The sequence below is a fragment of the Herpailurus yagouaroundi genome, unplaced genomic scaffold (genome assembly GCF_014898765.1).
Source record: "Herpailurus yagouaroundi ecotype Mexico unplaced genomic scaffold, PumYag 77, whole genome shotgun sequence".
Classification (NCBI taxonomy): Eukaryota; Metazoa; Chordata; class Mammalia; order Carnivora; family Felidae; genus Herpailurus; species Herpailurus yagouaroundi.
The window spans coordinates 20532732-20547754 of record NW_024412388.1 but is presented as its reverse complement, the minus strand read 5'-3'; the positions used below and the strand labels follow the sequence as shown (position 1 = coordinate 20547754).

Below are 15023 nucleotides of genomic sequence, written 5' to 3'. Positions count from 1 at the left end.
GAAAAGAAAAGAAAAGAAAAGAAAAGAAAAGAAAAGAAAAGAAAAGAAAAAGAAAAAGAAAAAGAAAAAGAAAAAGAAAAAGAAAAGACAAGACAAGACAAGACAAAGACCAAAAATCCCAAAGTATAACAATAGCTCCTAGAGGACCTGACTACTTTTATTTTCTCTAACCAGAATTCCAAACAGTGCCTCCTTACACCTTAAATGGCTTGTTCACTCCTGAGGGGCAGAAGAATCTAGATTTTGGAATGAGACACCTGCGTGTGAGTCTCAGCTCTGTTACTTCCTGTGCAATCTTGACTAGACCTTTGTCTTTCCTCATCCTTCCAGTGGAGCTGAATATGACCTAGCAGAGCTGAGACAAAGTCTCCGAGTGTAGGCGGAGTGTAGGTAAAGGACCCAGCCAGCGACTGGTGCAGGAAGACGCTTGGCACAGGCTGTATGCTCTGGTGGGGCCTGGCCACCCTTCCCCTCGCCCCCTCCTCAGGGGGCTGGCTCCTGCTGTGTCTCAGAAAGCCTGCCCTGCTGCTTCGTGCAGGAGCCTGGCCCTAGGGCTAGTCACACGGGTGCTCTTCACTTACTTGGCAGGCTTCCCAAAGGCCATGTTGTCTTCCTGTTGAGGGAAAAGTGCAGAAGTCAGTGGAGAACGCGCATCTAGCCTGGCAGACAGACCTGGTCAGCGGTGGAAGTGCAGGGACTAAGAGGGGGTATGACAGGCGGGCAGAAGTGGGGCTGGGCTCTGCTCTGGGGCTGCCACAGCAGCTGAGGTGCCAGCAGCAGTTTCTCTGTGAGAAGACAGCGCTGCGGCAGGAGAGCACAGAAACCCGAGACTTGGAGGGGCCGCCACAACTGCCCCTCTCTGCGGCTCCCAGGCAATTTTCTCACCTTCTCTGGCCCTCATTTGCTCCAAGTTCTCCAGTCAACCTCTGACTGATCACAGGGAGGCAGTCCCCTCGGTGGTAAAAATGACAACACCCTCTGCACTCCTGACCCAACGGTGGTGGCCCACGCAGTGGCAGCCTGCCTGCATTCAGAGCACGACTAGGGGTTGGGGAGGGGGCCTGAGAGGCTTCCTAGGAGGGACATGTTTCACTCAAGTCCTGGACCTGCCGCATAAGATCTGGGTACGGGAGTTATGCGGGGACAGATGCTGGGTTCAGAATCAGGGAGACCAGCTGACAGAGCTGGTCAAAGATGAATTGCTATAAAAATATACGAGTAAAAGACCTATGTCATGTTAAGATGATCACGACAACTATTAATATAAACATCTTGGTACCACCACATCTCTTCATTCCAGCCCATAACGGAGATGAAGCTGCCACCTGCCAACAGGCAGGATGCTGCCCACTCATCTGGAGGAAGCCCACCGTACCCATCTTGGGCACATCCCCAGGAAACAGACCTAAGAACACAGTGGGTTCACTCTACAAGCCCCACCTCCTCTTCTCCGTGGCCATACCCGGGGAACCATGTCAGCCTCCCCTGTGCCCCCACCTTGTGACTCCCACCTTCTGAAGGTCCAGAGATGTGCTTCCTGGATGATCTGACTCTCCACTCTTGCCTCTAACCCCTACCCATGTCTTGGTACCCCAGGGGTGGGCAAAGGACTGGGTCAGTTAGTTAAGAATCCTTCTGGCCACAGTGCCCTCCTGGCCTGTCCTGGAGGCAAGAGAAGGGGGAAAGGGGTCAAACACTGGTGAAGAGCAGAGGGCCAGGGCCAGGACTGTATGGGGCCTGCATTCTCCTGGGCCTCGGGGAGACTGGAAGGCTGCTTCAGACAAGACAGGCCAGCCTTCCGCTTAAGCCTTGGAGCCCACCAGAGGTGGGCAGAGTGGGAACTCACCGAGACGAAGTAGGGGCCTGCAAAGTCCCGAATGACTCCTGTGGATGTGCAGATGCCCATGTGGCCGATGATGGGGAAAAACCACCTGTGAAAAAAGGACAGGGAAGGTACAGGGCTTAGGGGGTTTTCCAGCTAGTCAGACAGACACTGGGGACACTCCATCCGGTGTGAGAATATGTGAAAATAATTTTATATAGTGAGTGCCAATTAGGGTGGCTGGGGGGACTGGGGAAGCAAGAAAAGAGGGGCAAGTACAAATGAACAGCACAATGGAACACCACTGCACGCCACGGAATGGCTGAACCCAAAGGACAATCACGTGGAGTGTGGTGAGGGTGGGGGGTGACCGGAGCTCTTCTCCGTTGCTGGAGGGCGTTTTTACTGCCTTCAAAAACTGGCAATTAGGCTATATGCCTCAGCAATCCCACTTCAAAAAAAATTTTTTTAACATTTATTCCTGTTTTGAGAGACAGAGAGTGACAGAGCATGAGTGGGGGAGGGGCAGAGAGAGAGGGAGACACAATGTGAAACAGGCTCCAGGCTCTGAGCTGTCAGCACAGAGCCCGATGTGGGGCTTGAACTCACGAACCATGAGATCATGACCCGAGCCAAAGTCGGATGCTTAACCAACTGAGCCACCCAGGTGCCCCTCAACAATCCCACTTGAGAGCATACACCCAACAGAAACAAATCCTTATGTCCACCAATGCCGTGTGCATGAACATTCATGGCACCTTCATTCAAAATAGCTGGAAACATTTGTCAAAAGTCACTGAACTGCACACTTAGAATGTGTGCAGTTTATTGTATATACATTATACCCCAATAAAATGGATCCCCCCTCCCGTTTTTATTTAAATTCCAGCTAGTTAACATATAGTGCAATGTTAGTTTCAGGAGTGAGATTCAGTGATTCATCACTTACATACAACATCCAGTGCTCATCACAAGTGCCCTCCTTAGTCCCCATCACCTGTTTAACCAGCCTCTCTCCATACCTCCCCCAATAAAGTTGTTTTTTTTTAAGTTTATTTATTTATTCTGAGAGAGACAGAGCTCAAGTGGGGCAGGGGCAGAGACAGAGGGGGACAAAGGGTCTGAAGCAGGCACTCTGCGACAGCAGAGAGCCTGATGAGGGGCTCGAACCCACGAACCGTGAAATCATGACCCAAGCCAAAGTGAGATGCTTAGCCGACTAACCCACCCAGGCACCCCAATAAAGTTGATTACCAAAAAAAAAAAACCTAGAAGTAATCCAATGTCTAACAATACTAAAAGGAGTAAGTAGAGTATAGTCATAAAATGAAATAGTATGTAACAATGAAAAAAGAACAAACTTTTACACACAACACATATTCTCAAAGACATTAGGCAGTGAAAGAAACCTTACATAAAAGTACATGTATAAGAGGCACCTGAGTGGCTCAGGTAGTTGGGTGTCCAATTCTTGGTTTCGGCTCAGGTCATGATCTAGCAGTTTGTGAGTTTGAGCCCTGTGTCAGGCTCTGCACTGACAGTGTGGAGCCTGTTTGGGATTATCTTTCTGCCCCTCCTCTGCTCACACACACACACACACACACACACACACACTCTCTCTCTCTCTCTCTAAATAAATAAACTTTAAAAAAAAGTACATGTATAAATCATTGAGCCACGTACTTAAGATTTGTCCCCTTTATGGTGTAGATCTCAGTAAAAAAGCTTTAAAAAAAGTGGAGGGCATTTAAACCAATCTGTGTGCAGGTTTGGGGCGGGGATTGGTGGGTAAGGTTTTAGGGAAGGCTGCTCTAAGGAAAATAACAGTAAGAGGAACGATAAAAGATACGGATAAAAGCATGGTATATTCCAGGAACTTTTAAAGTTCAAATTTTTTAAAAACCAAATTTCAGTTGGACCCCAATATGCAAAACATACAGGAACCCCTAAGCTGTCTGTAGTGTGAGAACCATGGTATTCTGGGCTCTACCTAGGTGCCGGACCAACTGATCCAGTTTAAGGACTCACAGGGGACAAAACAAAGGACTCGTTACAGGGCCAGTGGCCAAGTGCTGGGTTCAAAGCTGCACCTTGCTAGGGAGGTGGAGGCCGAACCTGGAGGGAAGCGATTATTAGGGGCTGGGGCAGTTAGCAAAGACCTTCACGGAGCACGTCACTTTTAACCATGGCCTGTGAAACGACAGAATGTCAACAGGCAGATGAAAGCAAAACTCCAAAGCAGCAAAGTGCTGCACGTGTCTGGAGAACGTGAGGGGACGAGAGTGGAGGGAAGAAGCGTGGCCAGTTCAGAGGCTATTCTGGAATATTGGTCAGAGATGAGATGCTAACTAGAGTATTGCTGGTAGGGTGGTGAGAAAAATGGGTTCAAAAGGTCCTTAAAAGGCACACTGGGCGGTTTTATGACTGATGAGACAGAGGTCTTCCTAGGTCTGCAGCCCAGGCATCTGAAAGGGTGGTGCGGCCAGAGTGGTCTTTTGAGAACATAATTCAGGTTCCATCATTCCCTTGCTTAACACCCGTTCATGGCTTCCTATGACACTTAACATGCACTTAAGACTCCTTCTGACAGTTTGGCCCTGACTATCCCTTGAAATAACCTCACTCCACTTTCTAGCTGCTGTCTGCTTCCTCCCACCTCAATGCTCTTTTTGCATTTGCCTCCATCTGGAACACTCTTCCCCTAGATCTTCACACAGCTGGCTGCCTCTCATCATTTAGGCCTCAGCTTAACTATCAACTTGGGAGGGCTTCCCTGGCCAGGCCTTCTAGAACAGCCATATACCACCCCAGATCTCATTCCTCTGCTTTAATTTCTTCACAGTATCTGCTGCTACCCGAAATCATCTTGTTTACTTACATGGTTACTGTCTGTCTCTCCCGTGTATAGAAGCTCCAAGAGAGCAGGGATTTTCTTATTTACTATGGTCCCCAGAGCAGTGCCTGGCACGCAGCTGGAGCCATGAATTCATTGACTGATAAATGATGAATAAATCAATGTCCTGCATTTAAGAGTGGAGTCAGGCTCTGACGGCAGAGCTGGGTTGCGTCTTTGTTTTGGGCAAGTTACTCATTCCCAACTTTGTCAGTGAGGGGTGGAGAGTAATAATTACCTCAACGTGGGGCAATTGTTGTGAGGATTAAGTAGGCTATGTTTGCAAAGTGCTTGACACACTTCCTTGCATTTGGTAGTTGCTCAATGTTGTTACCATTAGGTGTTTATGATAAACACTTGCTATCTAATTGGCCAGACTGGCATAGAGTAAGTTGCTGAACAGCCACAGTGGCCACAGGATGGACACTGAGAATTACAGGAAAGTAGCTCCTCTGGCTTCTCAGACCCTGATCTCACCCGCCTAATTCTTTCGGCCAATTCCTTTCATCTGGTTTGACCAGTACCCCACATACCACAGCTGTGTCACAAATCAGAGTAGAGGCTGGAGACAACAACTCTCCAAGTAGTTGTCTGTCTGGAAGCTCCATGAAGGCAAGCTCCAAGGTGGCTTTATGGACTACTGTCTACTTAGACCTAGTACATAATAGACCCTCAATACTATTCATGGAAGGAAGGAAGGAAGGAAGGAAGGAAGGAAGGAAGGAAGGAAGGAAGGGAGGGAGGGAGGGAGGGAGGGAGGGAAGGATGAATCAGGTATTGACCCTAGAGAGTTCTACCTGGTAAGGTAGACTGTCTCAGTGGAAAAAGCCCCATACTAGCTTCTAAGCCTTTATTTCCTCATCTATAAAACGGGGATGACAGTATCTATTTTCATTAGGTTGATGTAAGGACTGAACAAGATAATGAATATAAAATGTTTAGAATAGAGCCGAGAACAGAGTTCGTATCCAATCTTAGCTGCTTTTATTAGTAGCAGCAGCTATCATCTGGCTTTTCATGCAGAATTATCAACATCTCTGAGGGGGTGGACAAATCTTTGGATTCAGTTGCCTCCTTTCTAAAGTGTTTTTTTTTTTTTTTCAACATTTATTTATTTTTGGGACAGAGAGAGACAGAGCATGAACAGGGGAGGGGCAGAGAGAGAGGGAGACACAGAATCGGAAACAGGCTCCAGGCTCTGAGCCATCAGCCCAGAGCCTGACGCGGGGCTCGAACTCACGGAGTGCGAGATCGTGACCTGGCTGAAGTCAGACGCTTAACCGACTGCGCCACCCAGGTGCCCCTCAGTTGCCTCCTTTCTGATCCCCCTTCCAAAGACACATGACGGTTCCTTGTGCCACATCTATTCCTAGCTCTGCACTCTAGGTCAGCAATCATCACAATGCACTACAATGGTTAGGTCATCTCTCTCTCCCCCTCCTGCTGGAGGTTTGACAGGGAAACTATGGCTTATTTATCTTATGAACACATGCATATAGATGTGAATAAAAAGGGGGTGTGAGCTGCTTCTAGCCGAGATGACTGGGGATCATGGTGCCTCGACCTTATGTTGCTATCAGTTCTCTGAAGAGCAGAGGACTCTATGAATGTGTTTCTGAGAACCGAGAAAAGCCAAAGAGATCTTAAGAAAACAAGATGGGTTTCAGGGGATGCCTGGGTGGCTCAGTTGGTTGAGCATTCGACTTTGGCTCGGGTCATGATCTCGCAGTTCATGGGTTCAAGCCCCACATCAGGCTCCGTGCTGACAGCTCAGGCTGCAACCTGCTTCAGATTCTGTCTCCCTCTCTCTCTGCCCCTTCCTCTGCTTGCACTCTGTCTCTCTCTCAAAAATAAACACCAAAAAAAAAAAAAAAATTAAAAAACAACAAACAAAACCAAGATAGGTTTTTAGCAAAACCAATATATTCCCTATCTCTTCCAGTTATTCTCATGTTGCCATTTTATTTTCTTCATAGCACTATTATCAGAAGTTCTCTTATTAGCTTATTGTTTACTGTGTATCTCCTTCCACCATGATTTAAACTCTATGACAGCAAGCACCATATCTGCTTTGTCTCTTCAAATCTTTATCACTCAGAACTACTCTAGGCACAAAGGGGTCACTGAGCAAATGTGTTATAAGCACACTCAATGAATAAATGAACACTCTTTCTTAAAATTTTTATTTTTAAAGGATTCAGACTTGGATGCTTTAAACAAATGCATAAGCAGTTGAAAACACAAAGCAAGTGAAGCATTTTAACGTGATACAGAAATTAAAGTCATTTTTGGATCAGCAACATATAAAGCCAAAAAACCATCCCTTCTCCACACCACCACTTGGCTCTTTATGATGGAGGGAACAAATTTCTCTCATCAGGTGAGGGGAAGTAGTCAAAAGAGAGCATGTTGTGGAGTCGGAAGATTGAGTTTGGGATGCCCTTGCTTACTGGCATGTGAACCTGATCCAGACCTTTAATGGTGCAGAGGAAGCCCAGCTTCTTCATCAGAGAAATTCCCACCTTAGAAAGTGACTGTGAAATTCAGAGAAACTGTGAGGTTTTGTGTGGTTTTCATCAGTTGTCAAGGCTGAAATAGGACAGCAAGCCAGCTCCCCCCCAACCCAGAAGCTCCCCACTAAAACAGGCGGCAGAACTACAGGAGCACCTGCTCTCTCTCCTGACAAAAAACGAGGCCACAGAAGGAACACTGCTTTGAGAGGCAGACACTCTGGGACCTAAACTCGCCTTAGAACCGAAATGGTATGTGATCTCCAGGCTCATCATCTTTGAGACAAAGGGTTGGACTCCCAGATCTCTGGGGGCCTTTTCAATGTTGACATCCCAAGAAGCGGTGTGGTCCCAGCCACACTCCCACTCTCGCCTCGGGACTCCGTCTTCTTGCGTACAGGAAGTGATCAGCAAGCATTTGCTCAATGAATGAACAAAGCAGTGAATGAATGGAGATGTCTCCTCAGACCAGGTAAGGGGCCCCTCTTCTGCACGCCCACAGGTCCTGAGCTTCCCAGCCACGGAACCTTTCCCGCCAGTCTACAATTGCCTCTCTCCCTGACTAGACCAGGTGTAACGAGGGCGAGGAGCGTGTCCCATTCGTCAGCAGAAACTGGCTCCGCGCAGGGGGCGAGGAGTGCGGGCCGGACCCTAGAGAAGGGCTTGCAGGGCGTCGGAACCGGAGGCTGGCCTGGGGCCGCCCGACACTCCGCGTCCCCGGGTGGCCGCCGGGGGGAGACTCACGTGAGCACCGGGATGGGCGTCCACACCACGCAGTAGGGGAAGCGGCTCCGGTCCACGTCCATGGCGCTGCTGCCCGAGCCGCTGAACTGCTTCTTGTCCGTCTCGGCCGCCGTCGGCACCTCCACTTCCGCCATCCCGGGCGGGGGTGGCGGCGGCGGCAACAGGAGCGGCGAACTCCCTTCCGCTTCCGCCATGCTGCGCGCGCCCCGCTCCGGCAGGCCCCTGCTCCGGCGCCGCTCCCCCCGTGGCGTCACTTCCGGCAGGTGAGGTCCGCTGGCTTCGCCTTCCCCCGGGGAATTGGAACCGTATCCCTCCGGGCCGGGCCCGCCTGACTCCCGGTCTCGGCGCCCGTCAGCCCGGAGTGTTTGCGCCTACACTGCACTGCTGCGGAAGGGATGCCCTCAGGCAGCGCGGAGTCTAGCGCGGGAGACTGAACAAGGAATTCATAATTCAGTACGCCGAGGCCTCCCAGGAGGTGTGATATAGTCACTATTTATTGAACACTTCCTAGGTGCCAAGCACTTGACATACAATGTTTTGCTTTTAATCCCCATAAACTGGTCAAACATGCGAATTTGGGTTATTTCCCTCAGGTTACAAGTGAGAAACTGAGGCTCATGAGGTGAGGTGAGTGGCCACGACTCAAACTCAAGTCTATCTCCCATGTCCTTTTCATTGTGGTCTCTGACGAGGTAGTGGTAGGGTAGAGGAAGGACAGACTAAAACGCTGTGCGTGGTGTGTGCATAAGCAGGGGAGACTTGCCGGGAGATATTTGAGCTGTCTTGATGTTTGCCAGGTGGCACGGGGGTGGGGGTGCAGGGATGCGTGCAGCCGTGCAAAGAAAGAAAAAGGCTTTGCAGAGCGCAGTGTGCAGGAGTGTGAATATCACCTTGGCTGGAACAAATCACAAACCTTAGATTTGATCCGATCCCTTCATTGTGCAAATGGAAAACTGAGGCTTAGGGAAGTTAACCAATTGTCTGAGATCACACACCAATATAAAGAAGATAGGCTTAAATCATGGATACATTGGGCTTTTAAAAGATGCCAAGATAGCCAAAGAAAATGGAATCTGCTGGGATGGGAAGGGGAAATGTAGGGTCAAGAAGAAAGGCAGCAGCTAAAAATCATGCTAGAGGGAAGTAGGGACAAAATCAGAAAAGTGGGAGCTATGCCTTTTTGGGAATGTATTTTTCTTCCATTGAATTACCCCCCCCCCCAATGCTGATCTATAAAAAGCCTGCTATCCTTCCTGTTTCTAACAGCTAATATTTTAATACATTTTGGGGGTTATGTCTCATGGAACTCTAAGGTCCTGATTTCAATGAGCTAATATAGTTTCTAGTACAGATGTCCACTAGATGTTTATTGATTTAATGATTGAATGGGTGTTTTATAAAGGCCTTACAGGGGCGCCTGGGTGGCTCAGTCGGTTAAATATCAGACTTGGTTTCCCCTCAGGTCATGATCTCGCGATTTGTGATACTGAGCCTCCTGGAACCTGCTTGGGATCCCCTTTCCCTCTGTCTGCCCCTCCCTCACTTGCACTTTTTAAATAAATAAACACACACATTTAAAAAATAAATTAACAAAAAAAGGCCTTACAGAGATCACAGCTGATGATGATTCTAACCTAGTAAAAACATTTTGAGTGGGTTTGTGCTTCTCCCATGATCCACGTGTAGTGTGTGATCCTTGAAGAACAGCAACCAGCATCTAGCACAGGGTTTGGAATAGATTCAGTGTGCAGTATATGTTTGTTGAATGAATAAGTTACACTACTTCCTGATTCAGTCATTATAGCTAATCTCTTCTGGATTACAAGCTCCGAGGAAGGTCTTTGCCTTATACATTCCTCCGTCAGTGATGGTGGGTGCCCTTTAATCATTTATTGTACATATGGAGGAATAAACAATCAAAGAAGTCTTTCTTAGGGTCTGCCACAAATTTGATAGCACTAACACAAGTACCACATTTACGCTGACAACCTTCAGTGGCTTCTCATTGCACTTAGGCTAAAACACAAATCTCTTACCGTGGCTTACAAGGCCCCGCGTCATGCCCTTTGTCTTACTTGTTCACTACACTGCAGCCACCCTGGCCTTTTTTTCAGTTCCTCTCATGTGCCACACACTTTCATGCCCCCAAGGACTTGGCACACATTCGTCTGCTGAATGTTCCTCACCTCCTTAAACTGGCTAACTTCTATTTATCCTTCAAGTCTCAGATTAAATGTGGCTTTCTTGGAGAGTCCTTCCCTAAATCAGAAAGTCCCTGTTAATCTCCCTTGGAATACCCTGTTCTTTTCCTTTATAGTACATTTGTAGCTATGTATTGCTGGATTCCCCCACTAGGCTGGAACGTCTTTGAGGGCAGAGACTATATTTGTCTTGTTTACTTCTGTAAACCTAGTGCCTAGGAGTGTCTAGCACATAGCATTTGCTTAATAAACATTTGCAAAAAATGAATGAATGGCACACACAAGCTTGGTATCATAGGCTGGCTACAGACAGTCCCAGGGCAGGAGCCTAGCTTATCACCTGCTACTTTTTGGTGTCCCAAGCTTCTTAAAGAGGACCGTGGAGGCTGCTGGGCATGTAGTTAGGAGTAGTGTCTGATCAGAGGTCCTTAGCTCCTTAGCCTAGGCAGCTACAGAAGCAGAGTCATGAAGAGGGCCAGGTACCTGGAGGAAGAAGCCAGCTCCTATGACTCCTTTGGGACGTCTCTCCCAGGTTTCTCCCCCAACCCCTCAGCCTGTCCACAAGGCCCCCTCTCACATGCACACATCACTTGGGTGTTCTCACCCAATAAAAAAGCCTCCCTGGCCTGTGACTTGCCTCCCTTGCTGCTGCCACCTCTATCACCCACAGACAGATGGGAAATCTCCATCAAAGACCAACACTTCCTTCCAGGCTCAGAGGATCACAGCAGGGTCCTGGAAGAAGCTCCTCTAACAGACAGCTCAGGAAAGGATTGACAGGGCTCACAGCTGCCCCTCCCCTCAACACACACACCGACCTAAAATAGGAATGACCATCTGGATCCACTTACAGGGCTGGCTGGGGGAGGGAAGGATAGTAGAGCTGGAACTGCCAAGCTGGGAAATCTTCGAGGGCAAGATGCTGCTTGAAGAGTGAACTCAGGGCACATTCTCTCCGTGGGAGTCACCCACCCCCTCAATTGGCCCCATTTATGAGTCCCCAGGGCTCACATACCACCTCCCTCAGGCGACCTCACTCCTCATCCTGGCATTCAAGGCCCCCATGGTCTGGCTCTAAACCCCAACCTGCTTTTCAAGCCTCATTGCCATCTCCCTTGGGACTTGCTTGGAGTTAACCTCACTGGGCTGCCCTTCAGAGAATGAGCCCAGCACGTCATCCCTCATGGCATTGCTCACACTGTTCTTTTGGTGGAATGCCCTTCCCCTCCTCTCCTACACTACTTTCAAGGTTTCTGGCAAATGTTCCCTCTTTGCTCCCAGAGCACGAGAGCTGTGTTTTCTACCTATTGAATATTCATGTGTACTTGCATTAGCATTAGCTGTTTACATGTCTGTCTCCCCAGAGAGACTGTGAACTCCTTGAGAAGGGTTCTGACTGGATTTATTGGTCCTTGTAGCCCAAGCACAGCACCCAGCAGATAGGAAGTGCTCGTGAAATGTCACCATTGCTATCCGTTGACCATAGATGGTCTCCTTAAGGGCTCTGTGGAAGAATCACCTCAATCAATAATCCAGAGGAGCAGGGCCAAGCCAGGGGCAATCACTTCTGCAGGCTGGAGTTTCTGCTGGGCATGAGGCACTGTGCCTGGCATGTGGAAGGGCAGAGTCCTCTTCCTCAGTCTTCCTGCTTCTGCTCCATTCACTACCTTCTTTGGCTCCTAGAGACAGGAATCCTCCCCATTAAACCCTAAACTGTCTTCCAGGATGGCTCCAAACCATTCCATGGTGGGGAGGGGACATCCCCCCCCCCCCCACCTACTCTTCAGACATTAGAGTTTACAAAACGACTTCCTTCTCTGTTCCATTTTATAGACGGGCAAACTTGCCCAAGATTATAGAAAGCACAGCCAGGACCAGAATCTAAGCCTCTTACTTCCAGGTGGCAGTAAAGCACGATGGTTAAACATGAACTCTGGTCAGCCAGCAAGCCCCGTGTTTCAACTTAAGCTCTGACAGTGGTTATCATACCTTAGGGAAGTAACTCAGTCTGTCGGCATCAGTTTCCTCATCTCTAAAATGGGAAATGATAATTCACATCTTATAGAGTTCTTGCAAGGTTTATTTGATAGGCTATACCTAAACCATACTGGTCCCAAACAAACACTCAATGTTAGCTATTATAGCAGTGAAAACCACACACTACCATTGTAGAATCCTTACTCACTTAAAAAGCACTTTGATGCACCTAACCTCACTATGATTTGGGGCCTTCTTACAATGTGGTAAAGTAACCAGAGCAGGTAACAAGATACTCATTTTACTAATGAGGAAAATGAGCCCAGAGAGGTTCAGGAACTTTTCTGAGATCTAAGCATGTATTAGACTGATTTGGGGTTTTGACCTTGATCCTGGTCACCTCTGCTGGTGACCCCTCTGAGGTCTACTTATGAGTGATGAGGCTGAAGCCGGCCTGAGATTCTGTAAATCACCACAAAATTGGTGAAAACTACAACCTCATTAGGACCACGCTATTTTATATATATATATATATATATATATATATATATATGTGTGTGTGTATATATATATATATACACACATACATATATATACACACACACATACACACACACATACACACACATATATATACATACATACATATGTGTATATATGTGTGCATATATACACATATGTGTGTGTGTGTGTATATATATATATATATATATATATAATGAGCTGGGAGCAGGAGAACAAGACTGAACAATAGAATGCCCCCATGCCTGCCCTCTGTCCATCAAGATGCTTTTCTCCCCACACGACCCCTGCCAGACGGAGCACTCGATGGCAGGATGTACAGGGGAGGACTCATGATTCCCAGTGGAATCTAATGTTCAGGGACCATGCACACTTCACATTTCTATTCCATATCTTTCAGATAATGTAGAGGTTCCAGTAGGGCAGGGACTAGTCTGTTGTGTGCACTTTCATTAAACCAGTGCTAGGCACGTGTAGGAACTCAAAAAGTATCACAGCATTTAAATAAGAAAATGATTTTTAAGGACTTGGACCATGAATCAGAGATTAGGGATCCAGTCCTGGTTTTGCTTCTAACTCACTGGGGTCCTTGGGGAGCCCATTCTTTTCCAGCCCCTCTTTAGAACTGATTGTCTCTCTTTAGAAAATGTGGAGATTAGGGCTAGATCAGTGGTCCTCAGTTCTGGCCATGCTTAGAATGAATCTGGGATGCTTAAAAATAATGGATGGAGGGGCACCTGGGTGGGTCAGCTGGTTAAGCCTCTGACTCTTGGTTTCGGCTCAGGTCATGATTTCGCAGTTCGTGGGTTTGAGCCCCATATCAGGTTCTGTGCTGACAGTGTGGAGCCTGCTTGGGATCTCTCTCTGCCCCTCCTCTGCTTGCTCTGTCTCTCTCAAAATAAATAAACTTAAAAAAATGGATAGATATCTCAGATCAATTAAAACGATCTCTGGGGTGGGACCTTGGTAGTTTTTAAAGGATCCTGGGTGATTCTGATGGTATAGCCAGAGCTGAGAACCTCTGAGCTAGATGCCTTTTAAGTTCTGCAGCCATATTTTAGCACATGCTGAAGCAAAGAGATGGGCAGCAGGCCTCTAGGGCCATGTCTGCCCCCACAAACACAGGAGGTCCACTTCTAATGTGTTTTGCTATACATTCACCGGGCGGGCTTATCTGACCCCAGCCTCTCTTATCAGCAGGGCTGGTGACAGCTCTGGGTGAGTCACACATGTGGAAACATGTAGAAAATGGAGCACCATGCAATCTTTCTTACTCTCTCTCTAGTTTTGTCTTTTCCAGAATGTCATATAGTTGGAATCATACAGTGTGGCTTTCAGACTGGCTTTTTTCATTATGCAATATACATTTAAATTTCCTCCATGTCTTTGTGGCTTGATAGCGCATTTCTTTTTATCACTGAATAATATGTTGTGTGGCTATACCACAATTTATCAATTCACCTTTTGCAGGACTTCCTGGTTGCTTCAGTTTGGGGCAATTATGAATAAAGCTGCTACAAACATTTGTGCACAGGTTTTTGCATGGACGTTCAGTTTTCAACTCATTTGGATAAATAGGAGAGCGACTGATGAATCCTATGGTAAGACTATTTATTGAGCTTTGTAAGAAACTGCCCGCTGTCTTCTCAAGTGGCTGTGCCATTTTGCATCCTCACCAGCAGTGGGCATTCCTGTTGCTCCACATCCTTGTCAACATTTTCGGTATCTCATTTTTGACTTAATTTGCAATTCCTTAATGACATAATGCAATCATCTTTTCATATGCTTACTAGTCACCTGTAAATCCTCTTTGGTGAAGTATCTATTCAGATTTTTTGCCCATTTTTAAAATTGGGTTGTTTTCATACTGTTGAGTTTTAAGAGTTCTTTGTATATTTGGGGGTACAAATCCTTTATCTGACATGTTTTGCAAACAATTTCAGTCCTTGGCTTGTCTTTTTCATTCTCGTAATGATGATTTCACAGAGCAGAAGTTTTTAATGAAATCTAATTTATCAGTTCTTTCACGGATTATGCTTTTGATGTTGTATCTGAAAACTCATCACCAAACCCAAGGTCACTCAGATTTTTCTCGTTTATCTTCTAGAAGTTTTATTGTTTGGTGTTTTACATTTGGGTTTATGATCCATTTTGAGTTAACATTTGTGAACAATGTACAGTGTTTAAATCCAGCACCATTTATTGAAAAGACTATCCTTTCTCCATTGGATGGACTTTGCTCCTTTGTCAAAGATCAGTCGATTGTATTTATATGGATTTACTTCTGGGTCCTCTCCTCATTCCATTGATCTATTTGTTCCTTTGCCAGTACCACACTGTCTTGATTATCGTAG

The 15023-nt window shown here is 47.0% G+C and overlaps 1 protein-coding gene across 1 annotated transcript in view; it reads right to left on the bottom strand.

Moving 5' to 3' along the window:
• The window catches only part of TMEM222 (transmembrane protein 222), a 12015-nt gene extending 3808 nt beyond the window's left edge, over positions 1-8207 (bottom strand). Inside the window, exons 1-3 of the mRNA XM_040466333.1 lie at positions 7970-8207; positions 1847-1931; positions 582-613 (exon numbers count right to left, since the gene is read on the bottom strand). Of these exons, the coding sequence (XP_040322267.1) occupies positions 582-613; positions 1847-1931; positions 7970-8163 (311 nt within the window). The 5' untranslated portion in view covers positions 8164-8207. The remainder of the gene's footprint in view (positions 1-581; positions 614-1846; positions 1932-7969) is intronic.
• Positions 8208-15023: the final 6816 nt, after the last annotated feature.